Source organism: Coregonus lavaretus (assembly GCF_964263955.1).
Source record: "Coregonus lavaretus genome assembly, chromosome: 7".
NCBI lineage: Eukaryota > Metazoa > Chordata > Actinopteri > Salmoniformes > Salmonidae > Coregonus > Coregonus lavaretus.
In genome coordinates, this window is record NC_139994.1 from 8,562,801 (window position 1) to 8,585,007 (window position 22,207).

At 49.0% G+C, this 22,207-nt stretch overlaps 1 protein-coding gene across 1 annotated transcript in view; it reads right to left on the reverse strand.

Moving 5' to 3' along the window:
* The window catches only part of LOC311131874 (zinc finger protein 385D-like), a gene marked incomplete at both ends in the record, with an annotated part of 38,715 nt that extends 18,528 nt beyond the window's left edge, over positions 1-20,187 (reverse strand). Inside the window, 2 exons of the mRNA XM_084164996.1 lie at positions 19,798-19,919; positions 20,184-20,187. Coding sequence (XP_084021122.1) covers positions 19,798-19,919; positions 20,184-20,187 — 126 coding nt within the window. The remainder of the gene's footprint in view (positions 1-19,797; positions 19,920-20,183) is intronic.
* Between the last annotated feature and the right edge of the window lie 2,020 nt (positions 20,188-22,207).

A 22,207-nucleotide genomic window follows, 5' to 3' on the forward strand; every position in this document is an offset into this window, starting at 1 on the left:
CCTATAAGTTTCCCTGTGTTATGTTTTGGAGTTGTGTGTTGTTGTCCGCCTGTCGTTTGTCTTTGGTCGGTACCTGTTTGCATTTGTGTATTTTACGCGTTGCGCGTATTCTTTGCCTCCTGTGTGTTTCGAGGCCATTTATTTTTGTGTTATCATTTTTGAGTCTCAGTAAAATCGTTTGACTTATCCGCTGTGTCCTGCGCCTGACTTTACCACCACATCCACTAGTGTACCGTGACAGAACAACACACCTATTACTATGGAGTCAGCAGGAGCAGCGGGGGAAACCGAGTCGCTGGAGGATCGGGTCAGCTACCAGGACGCCAGGATCCAGCAACTCAGATCTGCCATGCAGGAGGTCATGGACACCCTGCGCCGATGAGAGAGAGGAGGTTTGCCCACACCTCCTCCTACCTTACCACCACCATCGGCCAGCCCCACCATACCAGCTCCGGAGTCCAGTGGCATACGGCTCTCGCTCCCGAGGGCATATGATGGCACCGCAGCCGGGTGTCAGGGGTTCCTCCTTCAAGTGGAGCTCTACCTGGCTACCATACACCCGGCACCCTCGGGATACGAGAGTGTTTCCGCCCTCATCTCCTGTCTCTCCGGCAAGGCGTTGGAGTGGGCCAATGCCGAATGGAGGGGAATAGACGCCGCCACCATCAGCTACGCGGAGTTCTCCCGCTGCTTCAGGGCTGTGTTCGATCATCCCCCTGAGGGTAAAGCGGCGGGAGAGCGTCTGTTCCACCTTTGACAGGAGAAGAGGAGTGCACAGGAGTTTGCCCTGGACTTCCGGACTCTAGCGGCGGATGCGGGGTGGAATGAGAGGGCCCTCATCGACCACTATCGGTGTAGCCTGCGTGAGGACGTTCGACGAGAGTTGGCCTGCAGGGACACCAATCTCACCTTCGACCAGCTGGTGGACATGTCAATCCGTCTGGATACCCTGCTGGCCACCCGCGGACGTCCAGAGTTGGGGCCGTGCATTCCATCCCCCAGCACCTCCGAGCCGAGCCCTATGGAGCTCGGGGGTGCTGGCGCTAGAGAGAGGAGGAGGGAGATACCGAGGGAGGCCGTCCCCTGCACCAACTGTGGTCCTAGAGGACACACTGCGGCTAGGTGCTGGGGAGGGTCTCCAGGGGTTCGAGGCAGCAGGTCGCGCACTGGGGAGTCATTCCAGGTGAGTAGGCGCCCACCTCACCCAGAGCTCTCTGTTGTTCACTTTTGTATACCTGTAGTATTTCCTCAGGTTGCATCTCAGTCCCAGCATAAGGCGCTAGTCGATTCAGGCGCAGCTGGGAATTTCATTGATCGTAATTTTTGTGTTAAGTTAGGGATTCCCCTCCTGCCCGTTGATGCACCCTTCCCTATCCATGCCCTAGATAGCCGTCCGTTGGGATCTGGGTTGATTAGGGAGGTCACAGCGCCACTTAAGATGAGGACGCAGGGGGGTCATGAAGAGATTATTCAGTTGTATCTGATCGACTCTCCTGCGTATCCCGTGGTACTGGGGCTTCCTTGGTTAGTCGCCCATGATCCCACCATTTCGTGGCAACAGAGGGCTCTCAAGGAGTGGTCTAACCAGTGTGTCGGGCGATGTTTAGGTGTTTCCGTAGGGGCGACCACGGTGGAGAGTCCGAACCAAGTGCCCGCAATGCACATTCCCCCCGAGTATGAGGATTTGGCACTCGTGTTCAGCAAAACTAGGGCGACGCGTTTGCCACCTCATAGACGGGGAGATTGTGCGATAGATCTCCTGGCGGGTGCGGCACTTCCGCGGAGCCATGTGTATCCCTTGTCTCAAGAGGAGACGGTGGCTATGGAGACATACATAGCCGAGTCTCTGAGACAGGGATACATACGGCCCTCCACTTCCCCTGTGTCCTCGAGTTTCTTTTTTGTGAAGAAAAAGGATGGAGGATTGCGCCCGTGTATTGATTACCGTAATCTCAATCAGATCACAGTTAAATACAGTTATCCTCTTCCTCTGATTGCGAGTATGACGGAATCATTACGCGGAGCGCGTTTCTTCATAAAAATTGATCTCAGGAGCGCTTACAACTTGGTGCGCATTAGGGAGGGAGATGAATGGAAGACAGCATTTAGTACCACCTCGGGTCATTATGAGTATCTCGTCATGCCATATGGGTTAATGAATGCTCCTTCAGTCTTCCAATCCTTTGTGGACGAGATCTTCCGGGACTTGCATGGGCAGGGTGTGGTCGTGTACATTGACGACATTCTAGTGTACTCGTCTACACGAGCCGAGGATGTAGCCCTGGTACGCCGAGTGTTGGGTAGGCTGTTGGAGCATGACTTGTATGTCAAGGCAGAGAAATGTCTGTTTTTCCAGGAGTCCATCTCCTTCTTGGGTCATCGGTTGTCCGCGTCAGGGGTGGAGATGGAGATTGACCGTGTGTCAGCCGTGCGTAATTGGCAGACTCCAACCACTGTTAAAGAGGTGCAACGGTTTTTGGGTTTTGCCAATTACTACCGGAGGTTTATCCGGGGTTTTGGACAGGTGGCAGCTCCCATCACTTCCCTGCTGAAGGGGGGCCCGGTGCGTTTGCAGTGGTCGGCTGAGGCAGACAGGGCGTTTGATAAACTTAAGAACCTGTTCACCTCGGCTCCGGTGCTGGCGCATCCGGACCCCGCTTTAGCGTTCCAAGTGGAGGTGGACGCGTCAGAGGCCGGTATAGGGGCAGTATTGTCTCAATGCTCAGGCACGCCTCCTAAACTCTGGCCCTGCGCTTTTTATTCTAAAAAGCTCAGCCCGGCCGAACGAAATTATGACGTAGGGGACAGGGAGCTGCTAGCCGTAGTTTAGGCCCTAAAGGTGTGGAGGCATTGGCTTGAGGGGGCTCAACACCCTTTTCTCATTCTGACTGACCATCGTAACCTGGAGTACATCCGGGCAGCTAGGAGACTGAACCCTCGTCAGGCTAGGTGGAACATGTTTCTGACCCGGTTTGTCTTTAAGCTTACGTACATCCCAGGGTCCCAGAACGGTAAGGCAGACGCACTGTCCCGGCGGTATGACACAGAGGAGAGGTCCATTGAGCCCACTCCCATACTGCCGGAGTCTTGTCTGGTGGCACCGGTGGTGTGGGAGATCGATGCAGAAATCGAGCGGGCGTTACGCACCGACCCTACTCCTCCGGAGTGTCCAGTGGGGCGGACGTACGTGCCGCTCGAGATCCGTGATCGTCTCATATATTGGGCTCACACGTCACCCTCCTCTGGACATCCAGGTATTGGCCGGACAGTGCACTGCCTTAGTGTTAAGTACTGGTGGCCAACATTGGCTAGGGACGTGAGGGTTTATGTCTCCTCCTGCTCAGTGTGCGCCCAGTGTAAGGCGCCTAGACACCTGCCCAGGGGGAAGTTACAGCCCCTGCCCGTTCCACAACAACCGTGGTCTCACCTCTCGGTAGACTTTGTCACTGACCTACCTCCCTCCCAGGGGAATACCACCATTCTGGTCGTTGTGGATCGGTTCTCTAAGGCCTGTCGTCTCATCCCAATGCCGGGTCTCCCTACTGCCCTACAGACCGCAGAGGCTTTGTTTACCCACGTCTTCCGGCACTACGGGGTTCCCGAGGATATAGTGTCCGATCGAGGTCCCCAATTCACCTCTAGAGTCTGGAGGGCGTTCATGGAACGTTTGGGGGTCTCGGTTAGCCTTACCAGAGATTGCCCAGAACTCTCTTCGCCACTCCTCTACTAACCTGACCCCTTTCCAGTGTGTGTTAGAGTATCAGCCGGTTCTGGCACCATGGCATCAGAGCGAGATCGAGGCTCCTGCGGTGGATGAGTGGTTTCGGCGCTCGGAGGAGACGTGGAACGCTGCACACGTCCATCTGCAGCGGGCTATCCGTAGACAAAAGGCGAGCGCCGATCTCCACCGCAGTGAGGGTCCAGTATACGCACCTGGAGATCGAGTCTGGCTCTCGACTCGAAACCTGCCCCTTCGCCTGCCCTGCCGGAAGTTGGGTCGGCGGTTTGTGGGGCCATTTAAAGTCCTGAGGAGATTGAACGAGGTATGCTACAAGTTACAACTGCCTAATGATTATCACATTAACCCCTCGTTCCATGTGTCTCTCCTCAGGCCGGTGGTAGCTGGTCCACTCCAGGACTGTGAGATAAGAGAGACTCCCCCGTCCCCACTGGACATCGAGGGCTCCGGCGTACTCAGTCCGGTCCATCATGGATTTGAGACGTCGGATGGGGGGTCTACAATATCTCGTGGAGTGGGAGGGGTACGGTCCAGAGGAACGGTGCTGGGTGCCTAGGAGGGATATCTTAGATCCCTCCCTCCTGACGGAGTTCCACCGAAACCATCCCACTGCTCCGCGTCCTCCTGGCCGTCCCCGAGGCCGGGGTCGGCGCACGGCTGGAGCCGCGCGTCAAGGGGGGGGTACTGTCACAAATACCGCCGAGGCTGCCCCTCCTCCTTGTTCGGGCAGGTTTCGCCGTTCGTCGTCCCCGGAGTACTAGCTGCCACCGTTTGATGTTTCGATGTTCGTTTGGTCATGTCTAGTTTAGTGCACCTGTTTCGTATTCTGTCATGATTATGTCACCTATAAGTTTCCCTGTGTTATGTTTTGGAGTTGTGTGTTGTTGTCCGCCTGTCGTTTGTCTTTGGTCGGTACCTGTTTGCATTTGTGTATTTTACGCGTTGCGCGTATTCTTTGCCTCCTGTGTGTTTCGAGGCCATTTATTTTTGTATTATCATTTTTGAGTCTCAGTAAAGTCATTTGACTTATCCGCTGTGTCCTGCGCCTGACTTTACCACCACATCCACTAGTGTACCGTGACATTACCTCCACTGTACTCATATCCTTCCATATCCTTGTCTGTACATAATGCCCTGAATCTTTTCTACAACGCCCGGAAATCTGCCCCCTTTATTCTCTGTACCCAACGCACTAGAAGACCAGTTCTTAAAGCCTTTAGCCGTATCCTTATTCTAGTCCTCCTCTGTTCCTCTGGTGGGCCCTGCAGCCCCCAGTATCACTCCTACTCCCCAGGCGCTATCATTTGTTGACTTCTGTAACCGTAAAAGCCTTGGTTTCTTGCATGTTAATATCAGAAGTCTCCTTCCTAAATTTGAGTTATTCACTGCGTTAGCACACTCCGCCAACCCTGATGTTCTAGCAGTGTCTGAATCCTGGCTTAGGAAGGCCACCAAAAATTCTGAAATTTCCATCCCCAACTATAACATTTTCCGTCTAGATAGAACTGCCAAACGGGGTGGAGTTGCAATCTACTGTAGAGATAGCCTGCAGAGCTCTATCATACTATCCAGGTCTGTGCCCAAACAGTTTGAGCTTCTACTTCTAAAAATCCACCTTTCCAGAAATAAGTCTCTCACTGTTGCCGCTTGCTACAGACCCCCCTCAGCTGCCAGCTGTGCCCTGGACACCATATGTGAATTGATTGCCCCCCATTTATCCTCAGAGTTCGTACTGTTTGGTGACCTAAATTGGGATATGCTTAACACCCCGGCCATACTACATTCCAAACTAGATGCCCTCAATCTCACACAAATGATCAACGAACCTACCAGGTACAACCCTAAATCCGTAAACATGGGTACCCTCATAGATATCATCCTGACTAACTTACCCTCTAAATACACCTCCGCTGTCTTCAACCAGGATCTCAGCGATCACTGCCTTATTGCCTGCGTCCGTAACGGGTCCGTGGTCAAACGACCACCCCTCATCATTGTCAAACGCTCCCTAAAACACTTTAGTGAGCAGGCCTTCCTAATTGACCTGGCCCAGGTTTCCTGGATGGATATAGATCTCATTCCGTCAGTAGAGGATGCCTGGTTGTTCTTTAAAAGTAATTTCCTCTCAATCTTAAATAAACATGCCCCATTCAAAAAATACAGAACTAAGAACCGATATAGCCCCTGGTTCTCCTCAGACTTGACTGCCCTTGACCAGCACAAAAACATCCTGTGGCGTACTGCATTAGCATCAAATAGCCCCCGCGATATGCAACTTTTCAGGGAAGTTAGGAACCAATATACACAAGCAGTTAGGAAAGCAAAGGCTAACTTTTTCAAACAGAAATTTGCATCCTGTAGCACTAACTCCAAAAAGTTTTGGGACAATGTAAAGTCCATGGAGAATAAGAGCACTTCCTCCCAGCTGCCCACTGCACTGAGGCTAGGAAACACTATCACCACCGATAAATCTACAATAATCGACAATTTCAACAAGCATTTTGCTACGGCTGGCCATGCGTTCCACCTGGCTACCACTACCCTGGCCAACAGCTCTGCACCCTCCGCTGCAACTTGCCCATGCCCCCTCCGCTTCTCCTTCATACAAATTCAGACAGCTGATGTTCTGAAAGAGCTGCACAATCTGGACCCCTACAAATCAGCTGGGCTAGACAATCTGGACCCTTTCTTTCTAAAACTAGCCGCCGAAATTGTCGCAACCCCTATTACTAGCCTGTTCAACCTCTCTTTCGTAACGTCTGAGATCCCCAGAGATTGGAAAGCTGCCGCGGTCATCCCCCTCTTCAAAGGGGGTGACACTCTAGATCCAAACTGTTTCAGACCTATATCCATCCTGCCCTGCCTTTCCAAAGTTTTTGAAAGCCAAGTTAACAAACAGATCACCACCCATTTCGAATCCCACCGTACCTTCTCCGCTATGCAATCCGGTTTCCGAGCTGGTCATGGGTGCACTTCAGCCACGCTCAAGGTCCTAAACGATATTATAACCGCAATCGATAATAGACAGTACTGTGCAGCCGTCTTCATCGACCTAGCCAAGGCTTTCGACTCTGTCAACCACCGCATTCTTATTGGCAGACTAAATAGCCTTGGTTTCTCAAATGACTGCCTCGCCTGGTTCACCAACTACTTCTCAGATAGAGTTCAATGTGTCAAATCGGAGGGCCTGTTGTCTGGACCTATGGCGGTCTCTATGGGGGTGCCACAGGGTTCAATTCTTGGGCCGACTCTTTTCTCAGTGTATATCAATGATGTCGCTCTTGCTGCTGGTGACTCTCAGATCCACCTCTACGCAGACGACACCATTTTGTATACATCTGGCCCTTCATTGGACACTGTGTTAACAAACCTCCAAACGAGCTTCAATGCCATACAACACTCCTTCAGTAGCCTCCAACTGCTCTTAAATTCTAGTAAAACTAAATGCATGCTCTTCAATCGAACGCTACTGGCACCAGCCCACCCGACTAGAATCACTACTCTCGACGGGTCTGACCTAGAGTATGTGGACAACTACAAATACCTAGGTGTCTGGTTAGACTGTAAACTCTCCTTCCAGACTCACATTAAGAATCTCCAATCCAAACTTAAATCCAGAATCGGCTTCCTATTTCGCAACAAAGCCTCCTTCACTCATGCTGCCAAACATGCCCTCATAAAACTGACTATCCTACCGATCCTTGACTTTGGCGATGTCATTTACAAAATAGCCTCCAACACTCTACTCAGCAAATTGGATGTAGTCTATCACAGTGCCATCCATTTTGTCTCCAAAGCCCCATACACTACCCACCACTGTGACCTGTACGCTCTTGTTGACTGGTCCTCATTACATGTTCGTCGTCAAACCCACTGGCTCCAGGCCATCTATAAATCACTGCTAGGCAAATCCCCACCTTATCTCAGCTCATTGGTCACCATAGCAACACCCACCCGTAGTATGTGCTCCAGTAGGTATATCTCACTGGTCATCCCCAAAGCCAACACCTCCTTTGGCCGCCATTCCTTCCAGTTCTCTGCTGCCAATGACTGGAACGAATTGCAAAAATCTCTGAAGCTGGAGACTCTTATCTCCCTCACTAACTTTAAGCATCAGTTGTCAGAGCACCTTACCGATCACTGCAACTGTACACAGCCCATCTGAAATTAGCCCACCCAACTACCTCATCCCTATATTGTTATTTATTTTGCTAATTTGCACCCCAGTATCTCTATTTGCACATAATCTCTTGCACATCTATCATGCCAGTGTTAATCCTAATTGTAATTATTTTGCACTATAGCCTATTTATTGCCTTACCTCCATAACTTGCTACATTTGCACACACTGTATATATATTTTCTGTTGCATTTTTGACTTTATGTTTTGTTTTACCCCATATGTAACTCTGTGTTGTTGTTTTTATCGCACTGCTTTGCTTTATCTTGGCCAGGTCGCAGTTGTAAATGAGAACTTGTTCTCAACTGGCTTACCTGGTTAAATAAAGGTGAAATAAAAATAAATAAATAAAAAAGTTTGCCGACGACACAACGGTGGTAGGCCTGATCACCCACGATGATGAGACAGCCTATAGGGAGGAGGTTAGATACCTGGCAGTGTGGTGTCAGGACAACAACCTTTCCCTCAATGTGAGCAAGACAAAGGAGATGATCATGGACTACAGGAAACGGAGTGCCGAGCACACCCCCATTCACATCGACAGGACTGATGTGGAGCATGTTGAGAGCTTCAAGTTCCTCGGTGTCCACATCACTAAGGAGATATCATGATCCAAACACACCAACACAGTCGTGAAGAGGCCCTCCAGGACCTCTATACCAGGCAGTGTCAAAGGAAGGCCCTAAGACTCCAGCCACCCAAGTCATAGAGCATTCTCTCTGCTACTGCACTTCAAGAGTCTGGAACCAACAGGACCCTTAACAACTTCTACCTCCAAGCCATAAGACTGCTAAATAGTTATTTAAATAGTTAACCAAATAGCTACCTGGACTGTCTGCATTGACTCCTTTTGCACTAACTTTATGACTTTTATCACATATGCTGCTGCTACTGTTTACTATCTGTCACTTTATTCTTAGTTCTATGAACATATCTACCTCAATGACCTCGTACCCCTGCACATCGACTCGGTACTGGTACCCCTTGTATATAACCAAGTTATTGTTACTCAATGTGTATCTATTATTACTTGTATTATTACGTGTTTTATTTTTCTATTATTTCTCTATTTTATTTCTCTCTGCATTGTTGGGAAGGGCCCGTAAGTAAGCGTTTCACTGTTAGTCCACACCTGTTGTTTCCGAAATATGTGACGAATAATATTGTATTTGATTTGAGAAGAACCTCTTGATTTTCAACCAGCCAATACAGAGAACGCCTACCTACAGTGGGGAAAAAAAGTATTTAGTCAGCCACCAATTGTGCAAGTTCTCCCACTTAAAAAGATGAGAGAGGCCTGTAATTTTCATCATAGGTACACGTCAACTATGACAGACAAAATGAGGGAAAAAAATCCAGAAAATCACATTGTAGGAATTTTAATGAATTTATTTGCAAATTATGGTGGAAAATAAGTATTTGGTCAATAACAAAAGTTTCTCAATACTTTGTTATATACCCTTTGTTGGTAATGACACAGGTCAAACGTTTTCTGTAAGTCTTCACAAGGTTTTCACACACTGTTGCTGGTATTTTGGCCCATTCCTCCATGCAGATCTCCTCTAGAGCAGTGATGATTTGGGGCTGTCGCTGGGCTACACAGACTTTCAACTCCCTCCAAAGATTTTCTATGGGGTTGAGATCTGGAGACTGGCTAGGCCACTCCAGGACCTTGAAATGCTTCTTACGAAGCCACTCCTTCGTTGCCCGGGCGGTGTGTTTGGGATCATTGTCATGCTGAAAGACCCAGCCACGTTTCATCTTCAATGCCCTTGCTGATGGAAGGAGGTTTTCACTCAAAATCTCACGATACATGGCCCCATTCATTCTTTCCTTTACACGGATCAGTCATCCTGGTCCCTTTGCAGAAAAACAGCCCCAAAGCATGATATTTCCACCCCCATGCTTCACAGTAGGTATGGTGTTCTTTGGATGCAACTCAGCATTCTTTGTCCTCCAAACACGACGAGTTGAGTTTTTACCAAAAAGTTATATTTTGGTTTCATCTGACCATATGACATTCTCCCAATCCTCTTCTGGATCATCCAAATGCACTCTAGCAAACTTCAGACGGGCCTGGACATGTACTGGCTTAAGCAGGGGGACACGTCTGGCACTGCAGGATTTGAGTCCCTGGCGGCGTAGTGTGTTACTGATGGTAGGCTTTGTTACTTTGGTCCCAGCTCTCTGCAGGTCATTCACTAGGTCCCCCCGTGTGGTTCTGGGATTTTTGCTCACCGTTCTTGTGATCATTTTGACCCCACAGGGTGAGATCTTGCGTGGAGCGCCAGATTGAGGGAGATTATCAGTGGTCTTGTATGTCTTCCATTTCCTAATAATTGCTCCCACAGTTGATTTCTTCAAACCAAGCTGCTTACCTATTGCAGATTCAGTCTTCCCAGCCTGGTGCAGGTCTACAATTTTGTTTCTGGTGTCCTTTGACAGCTCTTTGGTCTTGGCCATAGTGGAGTTTGGAGTGTGACTGTTTGAGGTTGTGGACAGGTGTCTTTTATACTGATAACAAGTTCAAACAGGTGCCATTAATACAGGTAACGAGTGGAGGACAGAGGAGCCTCTTAAAGAAGAAGTTACAGGTCTGTGAGAGCCAGAAATCTTGCTTGTTTGTAGGTGACCAAATACTTATTTTCCACCATAATTTGCAAATAAATTCATAAAAAATCCTACAATGTGATTTTCTGGATTTTTTCCCCTCAATTTGTCTGTCATAGTTGACGTGTACCTATGATGAAAATTACAGGCCTCTCTCATCTTTTTAAGTGGGAGAACTTGCACAATTGGTGGCTGACTAAATACTTTTTTTCCCCACTGTACATTGTTTTGCTGTCTATCTCTGAAACTTGTCTTAAGGTAGGTTTCCATCCAATTGGCGACAGATTTTCATACGAATATTCAAAAATCTGCATAAAAACAAATCGGCCCATTTTCCCACCAGAGATTTTTGAATCAAATTGACTTGTTGCAGATAAATCAATCAATTTTATTTTATATAGCCCTTCTTACATCAGCTAATATCTCGAAGTGCTGTACAGAAACCCAGCCTAAAACCCCAAACAGCTAGTAATGCAGGTGTAGAAGCACGGTGGCTAGGAAAAACTCCCTAGAAAGGCGAAAACCTAGGAAGAAACCTAGAGAGGAACCAGGCTATGAGGGGTGGCCAGTCCTCTTCTGGCTGTGCCGGGTGGAGATTATAACAGAACCATGCCAAGATGTTCAAAAATGTTCATAAGTGACAAGCATGGTCAAATAATAATCAGGAATAAATCTCAGTTGGCTTTTCATAGCCGATCATTAAGAGTTTGAAAACAGCAGGTCTGGGACAGGTAGGGGTTCCATAACCGCAGGCAGAACAGTTTAAACTGGAATAGCAGCAAGGCCAGGCGGACTGGGGACAGCAAGGAGTCACCACGGCCGGTAGTCCCGACGTATGGTCCTAGGGCTCAGGTCTCTCAGTTGGCTTTTCATAGCCGATCATTAAGAGTTGAAAACAGCAGGTCTGGGACAGGTAGGGGTTTCGTAGCCGCAGGCAGAACAGTTGAAACTGGAATAGCAGCAAGGCCAGGCGGACTGGGGACAGCAAGGTGTCATCATGCCCGGTAGTCCTGACGTATGGTCCTAGGGCTCAGGTTCTCGGAGAGAAAGAGAGAACGAGAGAATTAGAGAGAGCATACTTAAATTCACACAGGACACTGGATAAGACAGGAGAAGTACTCCAGGTATAACCAACTAACCCCAGCCCCCCGACACATAAACTACTGCAGCATAAATACTGGAGGCTGAGACAGGAGCGGTCCGGAGACACTGTGGCCCCATCCGAAGAAACCCCCGGACAGGGCCAAACAGGAAGGATATAACCCCACCCACTCCGCCAAAGCACAGCCCCCGCACCACTAGAGGGATATCCCCAACCACCAACTTACAATCCTGAGACAAGGCCGAGTATAGCCCACAGAGGTCTCCACCACAGCACAAACCAAGGGGGGGGGCGCCAACCCAGACAGGAAGATCACGTCAGTAACTCAACCCACTCAAGTGACGCACCCCTCCCAGGGACGGCATGAAAGAGCACCAGCAAGCCAGTGACTCAGCCCCTGCAACAGGGTTAGAGGCAGAGAACCCCAGTGGAGAGGGGAACCGGCCCGGCAGAGACAGCAAGGGCTGTTCGTTGCTCCAGCCTTTCCGTTCACCTTCACACTCCTGGGCCAGACTACACTCAATCATATGACCTACTGAAGAGATAAGTCTTCAGTAAAGACTTAAAGGTTGAGACTGAGTCTGCGTCTCTCACATGGGTAGGCAGACTGTTCCATAAAAATGGAGATCTATAGGAGAAAGCCCTGCCTCCCGCTGTTTGCTTAGAAATTCTAGGGACAATTAGGAGGCCTGCGTCTTGTGACCGTAGCGTACGTATTGGTATGTACGGCAGGACCAACTCGGAAAGATAGGTAGGAGCAAGCCCATGTAACGCTTTATAGGTTAACAGTAAAACCTTGAAATCAGCCCTTGCCTTAACAGGAAGCCAGTGTAGGGAAGCTTGCACTGGAGTAATATGATCAAATTTCTTGGTTCTAGTCAGGATTCTAGCAGCCGTATTTAGCACTAACTGAAGTTTATTTAGTGCTTTATCCGGGTAGCCGGAAAATAGAGCATTGCAGTAGTCTAACCTAGAAGTAACAAATGCATGGATTAATTTTTCTGCATCATTTTTGGACAGAAAATTTCTGATTTTTGCAATGTTACTTAGATGGAAAAAAGCTGTCCTTGAAACAGTCTTGATATGTTCGTCAAAAGAGAGATCAGGGTCAAGAGTAACGCCTAGGTCCTTCACAGTTTTATTTGAGACGACTTTACAACCATCAAGATGAATTGTCAGATTTAACAGAAGATCTCTTTGTTTCTTGGGACCTAGAACAAGCATCTCTGTTTTGTCCGAGTTTAAAAGTAAAAAGTTTTCAGCCATCCACTTCCTTATGTCTGAAACACAGGCTTCTAGCGAGGGCAATTTTGGGGCTTCACCATGCTTCATTGAAATGTACAGCTGTGTGTCATCCGCATAGCAGTGAAAGTTAACATTATGTTTTCGAATAACATCCCCAAGAGGTAAAATATATAGTGAAAACAATAGTGGTCCTAAAACGGAACCTTGAGGAACACCGAAATGTACAGTTGATTTGTCGGAGGACAGACCATTCACAGAGACAAACTGATATCTTTCCGACAGGTAGGATCTAAACCAGGCCAGAACTTGTCCGTGTAGACCAATTTGGGTTTCCAGTCTCTCCAAAAGAATGTGGTGATCGATGGTGTCAAAGGCAGCACTAAGGTCTAGTAGCACGAGGACAGATGCAGAGCCTCGGTCTGACGCCATTAAAAGGTCATTTACCACCTTCACAAGTGCAGTCTCAGTGCTATGATGGGGTCTAAAACCAGACTGAAGCATTTCGTATACATTGTTTGTCTTCAGAAAGGCAGTGAGTTGCTGCGCAACAGCTTTTTCTAAAATTTTTGAGAGGAATGGAAGATTCGATATAGGCCGATAGTTTTTTATATTTTCCGGGTCAAGGTTTGGCTTTTTCAAGAGAGGCTTTATCACTGCCACTTTTAGTGAGTTTGGTACACATCCGGTGGATAGAGAGCTGTTTATTATGTTCAACATAGGAGGGCCAAGCACAGGAAGCAGCTCCTTCAGCAGTTTAGTAGGAATAGGATCCAGTATGCAGCTTGAAGGTTTAGAGGCCATGATTATTTTCATCATTGTGTCAAGAGATATAGTACTAAAACACTTAAGTGTCTCTCCCGATCCCAGGCCCTCGCAGAGCTGTGCAGATCCAGGACAGCTAAGCCCTGGAGGAATACGCAGATTCAAAGAGGAGTCCGTAATTTGCTTTCTAATGGTCATGATCTTTTCCTCAAAGAAGTTCATGAATTTATCACTGCTGAAGTGAAAGCCATCCTCTCTTGGGGAATGCTGCTTTTTAGTTAGCTTTGCAACAGTATCAAAAAGAAATTTTGGATTGTTCTTATTTTCCTCGATTAAGTTGGAAAAGTAGGATGATCGAGCAGCAGTGAGGGCTCTTCGGTACTGCACGGTACTGTCTTTCCAAGCTAGTCGGAAGACTTCCAGTTTGGTGTGGCGCCATTTCCGTTCCAATTTCCTGGAAGCTTGCTTCAAAGCTCGGGTATTTTCTGTATACCAGGGAGCTAGTTTCTTATGACAAATGTTTTTCGTTTTTAGGGGTGCAACTGCATCTAGGGTATTGCGCAAGGTTAAATTGAGTTCCTCAGTTAAGTGGTTAACTGATTTTTGTCCTCTGACGTCCTTGGGTAGGCAGAAGGAGTCTGGAAGGGCATCAATGAATTTTTGTGTTGTCTGAGAATTTATAGCACGACTTTTGATGCTCCTTGGTTGGGGTCTGAGCAGATTATTTGTTGCGATTGCAAACGTAATAAAATGGTGGTCCGATAGTCCAGGATTTTGTGGAAAAACATTAAGATCTACAACATTTATTCCATGGGACAAAACTAGGTCCAGAGTATGACTGTGGCAGTGAGTAGGTCCAGAGACATGTTGGACAAAACCCACTGAGTCGATAATGGCTCCGAAAGACTTTTGGAGTGGGTCTGTGGACTTCTCCATGTGAATATTAAAATCACCAAAAATTAGAATATGATCTGCTATGACTACAAGGTCTGATAGGAATTCAGGAAACTCAGAGAGGAACGCTGTATATGGCCCAGGAGGCCTGTAAACAGTAGCTATAAAAAGTGATTGAGTAGGCTGCATAGATTTCATGACTAGAAGCTCAAAAGATGAAAACGCCATTTTTTTTTTTGTAAATTGAAATTTGCTATCGTAAATGTTAGCAACACCTCCGCCTTTGCGGGATGCACGGGGAATATGGTCACTAGTGTAACCAGGAGGTGAGGCCTCATTTAACACAGCAAATTCATCAGGCTTAAGCCATGTTTCAGTCAGGCCAATCACATCAAGATTATGATCAGTGATTAGTTCATTGACTATGACTGCCTTTGAAGTGAGGGATCTAACATTAAGTAACCCTATTTTGAGATGTGAGGTATCACAATCTCTTTCAATAATGGCAGGAATGGAGGAGGTCTTTATCCTAATAAGATTGCTAGGGTGAACACCGCCATGTTTAGTTTTGCCCAACCTAGGTCGAGGCACAGACACAGTCTCAATGGGTATGGCTGAGCTGACTACACTGACTGTGCTATTGGCAGACTCCACTAAGCTGGCAGGTTGGCTAACAGCCTGCTGCCTGGCCTGCACCCTATTTCACTTTGGGGCTAGAGGAGTTAGAGCCCTATCTATGTTGGTAGATAAGAGGAGAGCACCCCTCCAGCTAGGATGGAGTCCGTCACTCCTCAGCAGGTCAGGCTTGATCCTGTTTGTGGGTGAGTCCCAGAAAGAGGGCCAATTATCCACAAATGTTATCTTTTGGGAGGGGCAGAAAACAGTTTTCAACCAGCGATTAAGTGCTGAGACTCTGCTGTAGAGCTCGTCACTTCCCCTAACTGGGAGGGGGCCAGAGACAATTACTCGATGCCGACACATCTTTCTAGCTGATTTACACGCTGAAGCTATGTTGCACTTGGTGACCTCTGACTGTTTCATCCTAACATCGTTGGTGCCGACGTGGATAACAATATCTCTATACTCTCTACACTCGCCAGTTTTAGTATTGTGTGAAAGTTTTAGCTTTCACACAATACACATTTTTATGTGTATTGTGTGATGACACAATACACATAAAAACACCTTTTGCGTTTAAATTCCTATGTACCGAATACAAAATACAAGTTAAATGGGTTTCCATCGCATTTTCAACTCTACTGATGGTTTTCTCACAAAAAATGTTGCGTTATTTAGCGAGTGTGCCCACTCTGATATTGGCATTTGCGCTCTAGCCAACAGCTCTATCTGTGCGCACGTGTAGCCTACATGATGAGATTATTATTTTTATTTGTCAAATGGCAGCCAAGCATCGACTATCATGTCACCAGAATAAGACCCTTGATATTTATTGGAAAGGAGCATCAAACTCATCACCTTGCACTTTCATCACCCTGTCAAGTTCCTCATACTTTATTTAATCTGTAGCCTAATAAACTACATGCTTTCCCGATGAGTCGTTGTGGGAGGACCACACAACATGTCATCGCGTGACTCCAAGTTTACTTCGATATGATGGTTATTATATCAATATTTGAGCATAAAAGCGTTAACACTGACATTTCTCACATAATTCATTTTACAGACACAAAAAGATCCCAAGCGTGTTTTGTTTTATCGACATTTGTAAAGTTTAGCGACAAATGTTCTGTTTCCATCAGGCCTGAAATGTTTTATCCGACATGTACTTTACTCACATAAAAAGGTTGGATGGAAATCTGGTTATAGACACTAACCTGGCTTCCATCCAACCTTTTTATGCGAGTAGGGCCCTCAGGGGCCAGGACGAGCCAGCGTGTCTCAGGGACCAGGACTAGCCAGCGTGTATCAGGGACCAGGACTAGCCAGCGTGTCTCAGGGACCAGGACTAGCCAGCGTGTCTCAGGGACCAGGACTAGCCAGCGTGTCTCAGGGACCAGGACTAGCCAGCGTGTCTCAGGGACCAGGACTAGCCAGCGTGTCTCAGGGACCAGGACTAGTCAACGTGTCTCAGGGACCAGGACTAGCCAGCGTGTCTCAGGGACCAGGAGTAGCCAACGTGTCTCAGGGACCAGGACTAGCCAGGGTGTCTCAGGGACCAGGACTAGCCAGCGTGTCTCAGGGACCAGGACTAGCCAGCGTGTCTCAGGGTCCAGGACTAGCCAGCGTGTCTCAGGGACCAGGACTAGCCAGCGTGTCTCAGGGACCAGGACTAGCCAGCGTGTCTCAGGGACCAGGACTAGCCAGCGTGTCTCAGGGACCAGGACTAGCCAGCGTGTTTCAGGGTCCAGGACTAGCCAGCGTGTCTCAGGGACCAGGACTAGCCAGCGTGTCTCAGGGACCAGGACTAGCCAGCGTGTCTCAGGGACCAGGACTAGCCAGCGTGTCTCAGGGACCAGGACTAGCCAGCGTGTCTCAGGGACCAGGACTAGCCAGCGTGTCTCAGGGACCAGGACTAGCCAGCGTGTCTCAGGGACCAGGAGTAGCCAGCGTGTCTCAGGGACCAGGAGTAGCCAGCGTGTCTCAGGGACCAGGAGTAGCCAGCGTGTCTCAGGGACCAGGACTAGCCAGCGTGTCTCAGGGACCAGGAGTAGCCAGCGTGTCTCAGGGACCAGGAGTAACCAGCGTGTCTCAGGGACCAGGACTAGCCAGCGTGTCTCAGGGTCCAGGAATAGCCAGCGTGTCTCAGGGACCAGGACTAGCCAGCGAGTCTCAGGGGCTGGACTAGCCAGCGTGTCTCAGGGGCTGGACTAGCCAGCGTGTCTCAGGGACCAGGACTAGCCAGCGTGTCTCAGGGACCAGGAGTAGCCAGCGTGTCTCAGGGACCAGGACTAGCCAGCGTGTCTCAGGGACCAGGACTAGCCAGCGTGTCTCAGGGGCCAGGACTAGCCAGCGTGTCTCAGGGACCAGGACTAGCCAGCGTGTCTCAGGGACCAGGACTAGCCAGCGAGTCTCAGGGGCTGGACTAGCCAGCGTGTCTCAGGGGCTGGACTAGCCAGCGTGTCTCAGGGACCAGGACTAGCCAGCGTGTCTCAGGGACCAGGAGTAGCCAGCGTGTCTCAGGGACCAGGACTAGCCAGCGTGTCTCAGGGACCAGGAGTAGCCAGCGTGTCTCAGGGGCCAGGACTAGCCAGCGTGTCTCAGGGACCAGGACTAGCCAGTGTGTCTCAGGGACCAGGACTAGCCAGCGTGTCTCAGGGACCAGGAGTAGCCAGCGTGTCTCAGGGTCCAGGACTAGCCAGCGTGTCTCAGGGACCAGGACTAGCCAGCGTGTCTCAGGGACCAGGAGTAGCCAGCGTGTCTCAGGGTCCAGGACTAGCCAGCGTGTCTCAGGGACCAGGAGTAGCCAGCGTGTCTCAGGGACCAGGAGTAGCCAGCGTGTCTGAGGGACCAAGAGTAGCCAGCGTGTCTCAGGGACCAGGACTAGCCAGCGTGTCTCAGGGACCAGGACTAGCCAGCGTGTCTCAGAGACCAGGACTAGCCAGCGTGTCTCAGGGACCAGGAGTAGCCAGCGTGTCTCAGGGACCAGGAGTAACCAGCGTGTCTCAGGGACCAGGACTAGCCAGCGTGTCTCAGGGGCCAGGAGTAGCCAGCGTGTCTCAGGGACCAGGAGTAGCCAGCGTGTCTCAGGGACCAGGAGTAGCCAGCGTGTCTCAGGGTCCAGGAATAGCCAGCGTGTCTCAGGGACCAGGACTAGCCAGCGAGTCTCAGGGGCTGGACTAGCCAGCGTGTCTCAGGGGCAGGACTAGCCAGCGTGTCTCAGGGACCAGGACTAGCCAGCGAGTCTCAGGGGCTGGACTAGCCAGCGTGTCTCAGGGGCTGGACTAGCCAGCGTGTCTCAGGGACCAGGACTAGCCAGCGTGTCTCAGGGACCAGGAGTAGCCAGCGTGTCTCAGGGACCAGGACTTGCCAGCGTGTCTCAGGGACCAGGACTAGCCAGCGTGTCTCAGGGTCCAGGAATAGCCAGCGTGTCTCAGGGTCCAGGACTAGCCAGCGTGTCTCAGGGGCTGGACTAGCCAGCGTGTCTCAGGTCCCTGAGACACGCTGGCTACTCCTGGTCCCTGAGACACGCTGGCTAGTCCTGGTCCCTGAGACACGCTGGTTACTCCTGGTCCCTGAGACACGCTGGCTACTCCTGGTCCCTGAGACACGCTGGCTATTCCTGGACCCTGAGACACGCTGGCTACTCCTGGTCCCTGAGACACGCTGGCAAGTCCTGGTCCCTGAGACACGCTGGCTACTCCTGGTCCCTGAGACACGCTGGCTAGTCCTGGTCCCTGAGACACGCTGGCTACTCCTGGTCCCTGAGACACGCTGGCTAGTCCTGGTCCCTGAGACACGCTGGCTACTCCTGGTCCCTGAGACACGCTGGCTACTCCTGGTCCCTGAGACAAGCTGGCTAGTCCTGGTCCCTGAGACACGCTGGCTAGACCTGGACAGAGTTCTCAGAAAAGATTGGTGCAGAAACAACAGAGTAAAGCTCGCCTCAGGTTGTGTGGAGAAATGTCAAAGCACTACTAACTAATACACAACAACAACAACAACAACAACAACAATGTTATGTATGTTAGGTCTGAATTCACTATTACTATCATCTCATGACCATTATAAAAATAAATTGTGAGTGATATGTCGTTCCTGTGCAATTCAGCACCGTTTAGCAGACAGAAAATGTCACGGATGGTGTGCCGGCATGGAGGACATAGTATATAATTTATCCATGTTGACTCTAACCTATTCTTTATGGGAGAAGGTTAACTGACATGTACTGTAATACATTTGTTTCTCAACTGCTGTTTTTGACCAGACTTCAGTTTCTGCAGGGGGACATGTTGATAAAACCCTTAGATTAGTCTCATCCTGCACAGTCCCACCTTTCTTTGTCAAAGGGTTTAGCCCCTAGCTGAGTCACTCCAGGTGACCTCAGTGTCAATATGGATTATTGTGACAGGCGCCCAATCCCAAATCAACCCTTAGGGTGATATTCCACCTGCCCTATTAGAAGGGCAAAGCAGAGATACCAGTATCACCACTGGTTGCTTATCTAATCTCTTTAGATCTACACAAGTGTCTAGGTGGAAACAGAATATATGGCTCTGGGTGGTAGGGGCATCAGTCTTCTATGATGGCAACATAGCAATTGACAGCATCGTAACTATGGTGATGGTGGTGATTGTTACTACTCACTTCAGTGAAGCCATGGAACAGGCTGAGCGGGAGGAGGGGCTTCAGCTCCATGGATGGGTGGACTCCTCCCACAGGAGGCCCACGGTCCAATGAAGGCAGGGTGGCGGTCTGACAGACGCTACCTAGGAGACAGTCATCAGGTAAATTCTAAACAGATTATTCTTGTTTAAAAGAGGACGAGGGGCTAATCACACTCACTCACGCACACACATCCACACTGACCCACAGACACACACACAGGGTTTGGTTCAATAAGGTCATTAGTGCATCCTCTGTGATTAGCTCTGTTTGTGTGGGTGAGCTCCTGATTATGGAGAGTTTGTTTTGTTTTGGAATTTCTACTGAGCCTGATTACAGATTGATAATCATAACAATCAGAGGCCCACCCATGCATACCCTGCTGAACAAACATTAGGCCTGATTACCTTGAGGGCGCGTGTGTGTGTGTGTGTGTGTGTGTGTGTGTGTACGTGTGTACGTGTGTACGTGTGTACGTGTGTACGTGCGTGTATGAGCGACAGAGAGAGAGAGAAAGAGAGAGAGAAAGAGAAGACTAAAGAGGACTAACAAGTACGAGAGCTAAATAAGAGAAATACTAGTGTTAGAGCAGAAGCTGATTGTGTGTTTTCTCTGTCTGTCTGTCTGTCCCTCCCTTCCTCCTTCTCTTGCTGTCTCTCACTGTCTGTCTGTCTGTCTCTCTCTGTCTCTGTCTCTCTCTCTCTCTGTCTCTATCTCTGTCTCTGTCTCTCTGTCTCCCTCTCTCTGTCTCTCTCTCTCTCTCTCTCTCTGTCTCTCTCTCTGTCTCTCTCTCTCTGTCTCTCTGTCTGTCTCTCTCTCTCTCTCTCTCTCTCTCTCTCTCGCTCTCTCTCTCTCACTGTCTCTCTCTCTGTCTCTCTCTCTGTCTCTCTCTCTGTCTCTCTGTCTCCCTCTCTCTGTCTCTCTCTCTGTCTCTCTCTCTGTCTCCCTCTCTCTGTCTCTCTCTCTGTTTCTCTATCTGTCTCTCTCTGTCTCTCTGTCTCCCTCTCTCTGTCTCTCTCTCTGTCTCCCTCTCTGCTTCTCTCTCTATCTCTGTCTCTCTGCTTGTCTCTCTGTCTCTCTCTCTGTCGCTCTCGCTGTCTGTCTCTCTGTCTCTCTCTCTGTCTCCCTCTCTGTCTCCCTCTCTCTGTCTCTCTCTCTGTCTCTCTGTCTCTCTCGCTGTCGCTCTTTCTGTCTCCCTCTCTCTGGCTCTCAATTCAATTTTCAATTTCAATTTCAATTTAAGGGCTTTATTGGCATGGGAAACGTATGTTAACATTGCCAAAGCAAGTGAAGTAGATAGTAAACAAAAGTGAAATAAACAATAAATATTAACAGTAAACATTACACTCAGAAGTTCCAAAAGAATAAAGACATTTCAAATGTAATATTATGTATATATACAGTGTTGTAACAATGTGCAAATAGTTAAAGTACAAATGGGAAAATAAAGAACATAAATATGGGTTGTATTTACAATGGTGTTTGTTCTTCACTGGTTGCCCTTTTCTTGTGGAAACAGGTCACACATATTGCAGCTGTGATGGCATACTGTGGTTTTTCACCCAGTAGATAAGGGAGTTTATAGAAATTGGGTTTGTTTTTTAATTATTTGTGTCTGAGGGAAATATGTGTCTCTAATATGGTCATACATTTGGCAGGAGGTTAGGAAGTGCAGCTCAGTTTCCACCTCATTTTGTGGGCAGTGTGCACATAGCCTGTCTTTTCTTGAGAGCCAGGTTTGCCTACGGCGGCCTTTCTCAATAGCAAGGCTATGCTCACTGAGTCTGTACATAGTCAAAGATTTCCTTAAATTTGGGTCAGTCACAGTGGTCAGGTATTCTGCCACTGTGTACTCTCTGTTTAGGGGCAAATAGCATTCTCGTTTAATCTGTTTTTTTGTTTGTTCTTCCAATGTGTCAAGTAATTCTCTTTTTGTGTTCTCTCACTCTCTCTCTCTTTCTCTCTCTCTCTGTCTCTCCCTCTGTCTCTCTCTCTGTCGCTCTCTCTGTCTCTCTCTCTGCTTCTCTCTCTGTCTCTCTCTCTGCCTCTCTCTCTGTCTCTCTCTCTCTGTCTCTCTCTCTGTCACTCTCTCTGTCACTCTCTCTGTGTCTCTCTCTGTCTCCTTCTCTCTGTCACTCTCTCTGTGTCTCTCTCTGTCTCATTCTCTCTGTCTACTTCTCTCTGTCTCTCTCTGTCTCTCTCTCTCTGTTTCTCTCTCTGTCTCTCTGTCTCCCTCTCTCTGTCTCTCTCTGTCTCTCTCTCTCCCTGTCTCTCTCTCTGTATCTCTCTCTGTCTCTGTCTCCCTCTCTGTCTCCCTCTCTCTGTCTCTCTCTCTCCTGTCTCTCTCTCTGTATCTCTCTCTGTCTCTGTCTCCCTCTCTCCCTCTCTCCCT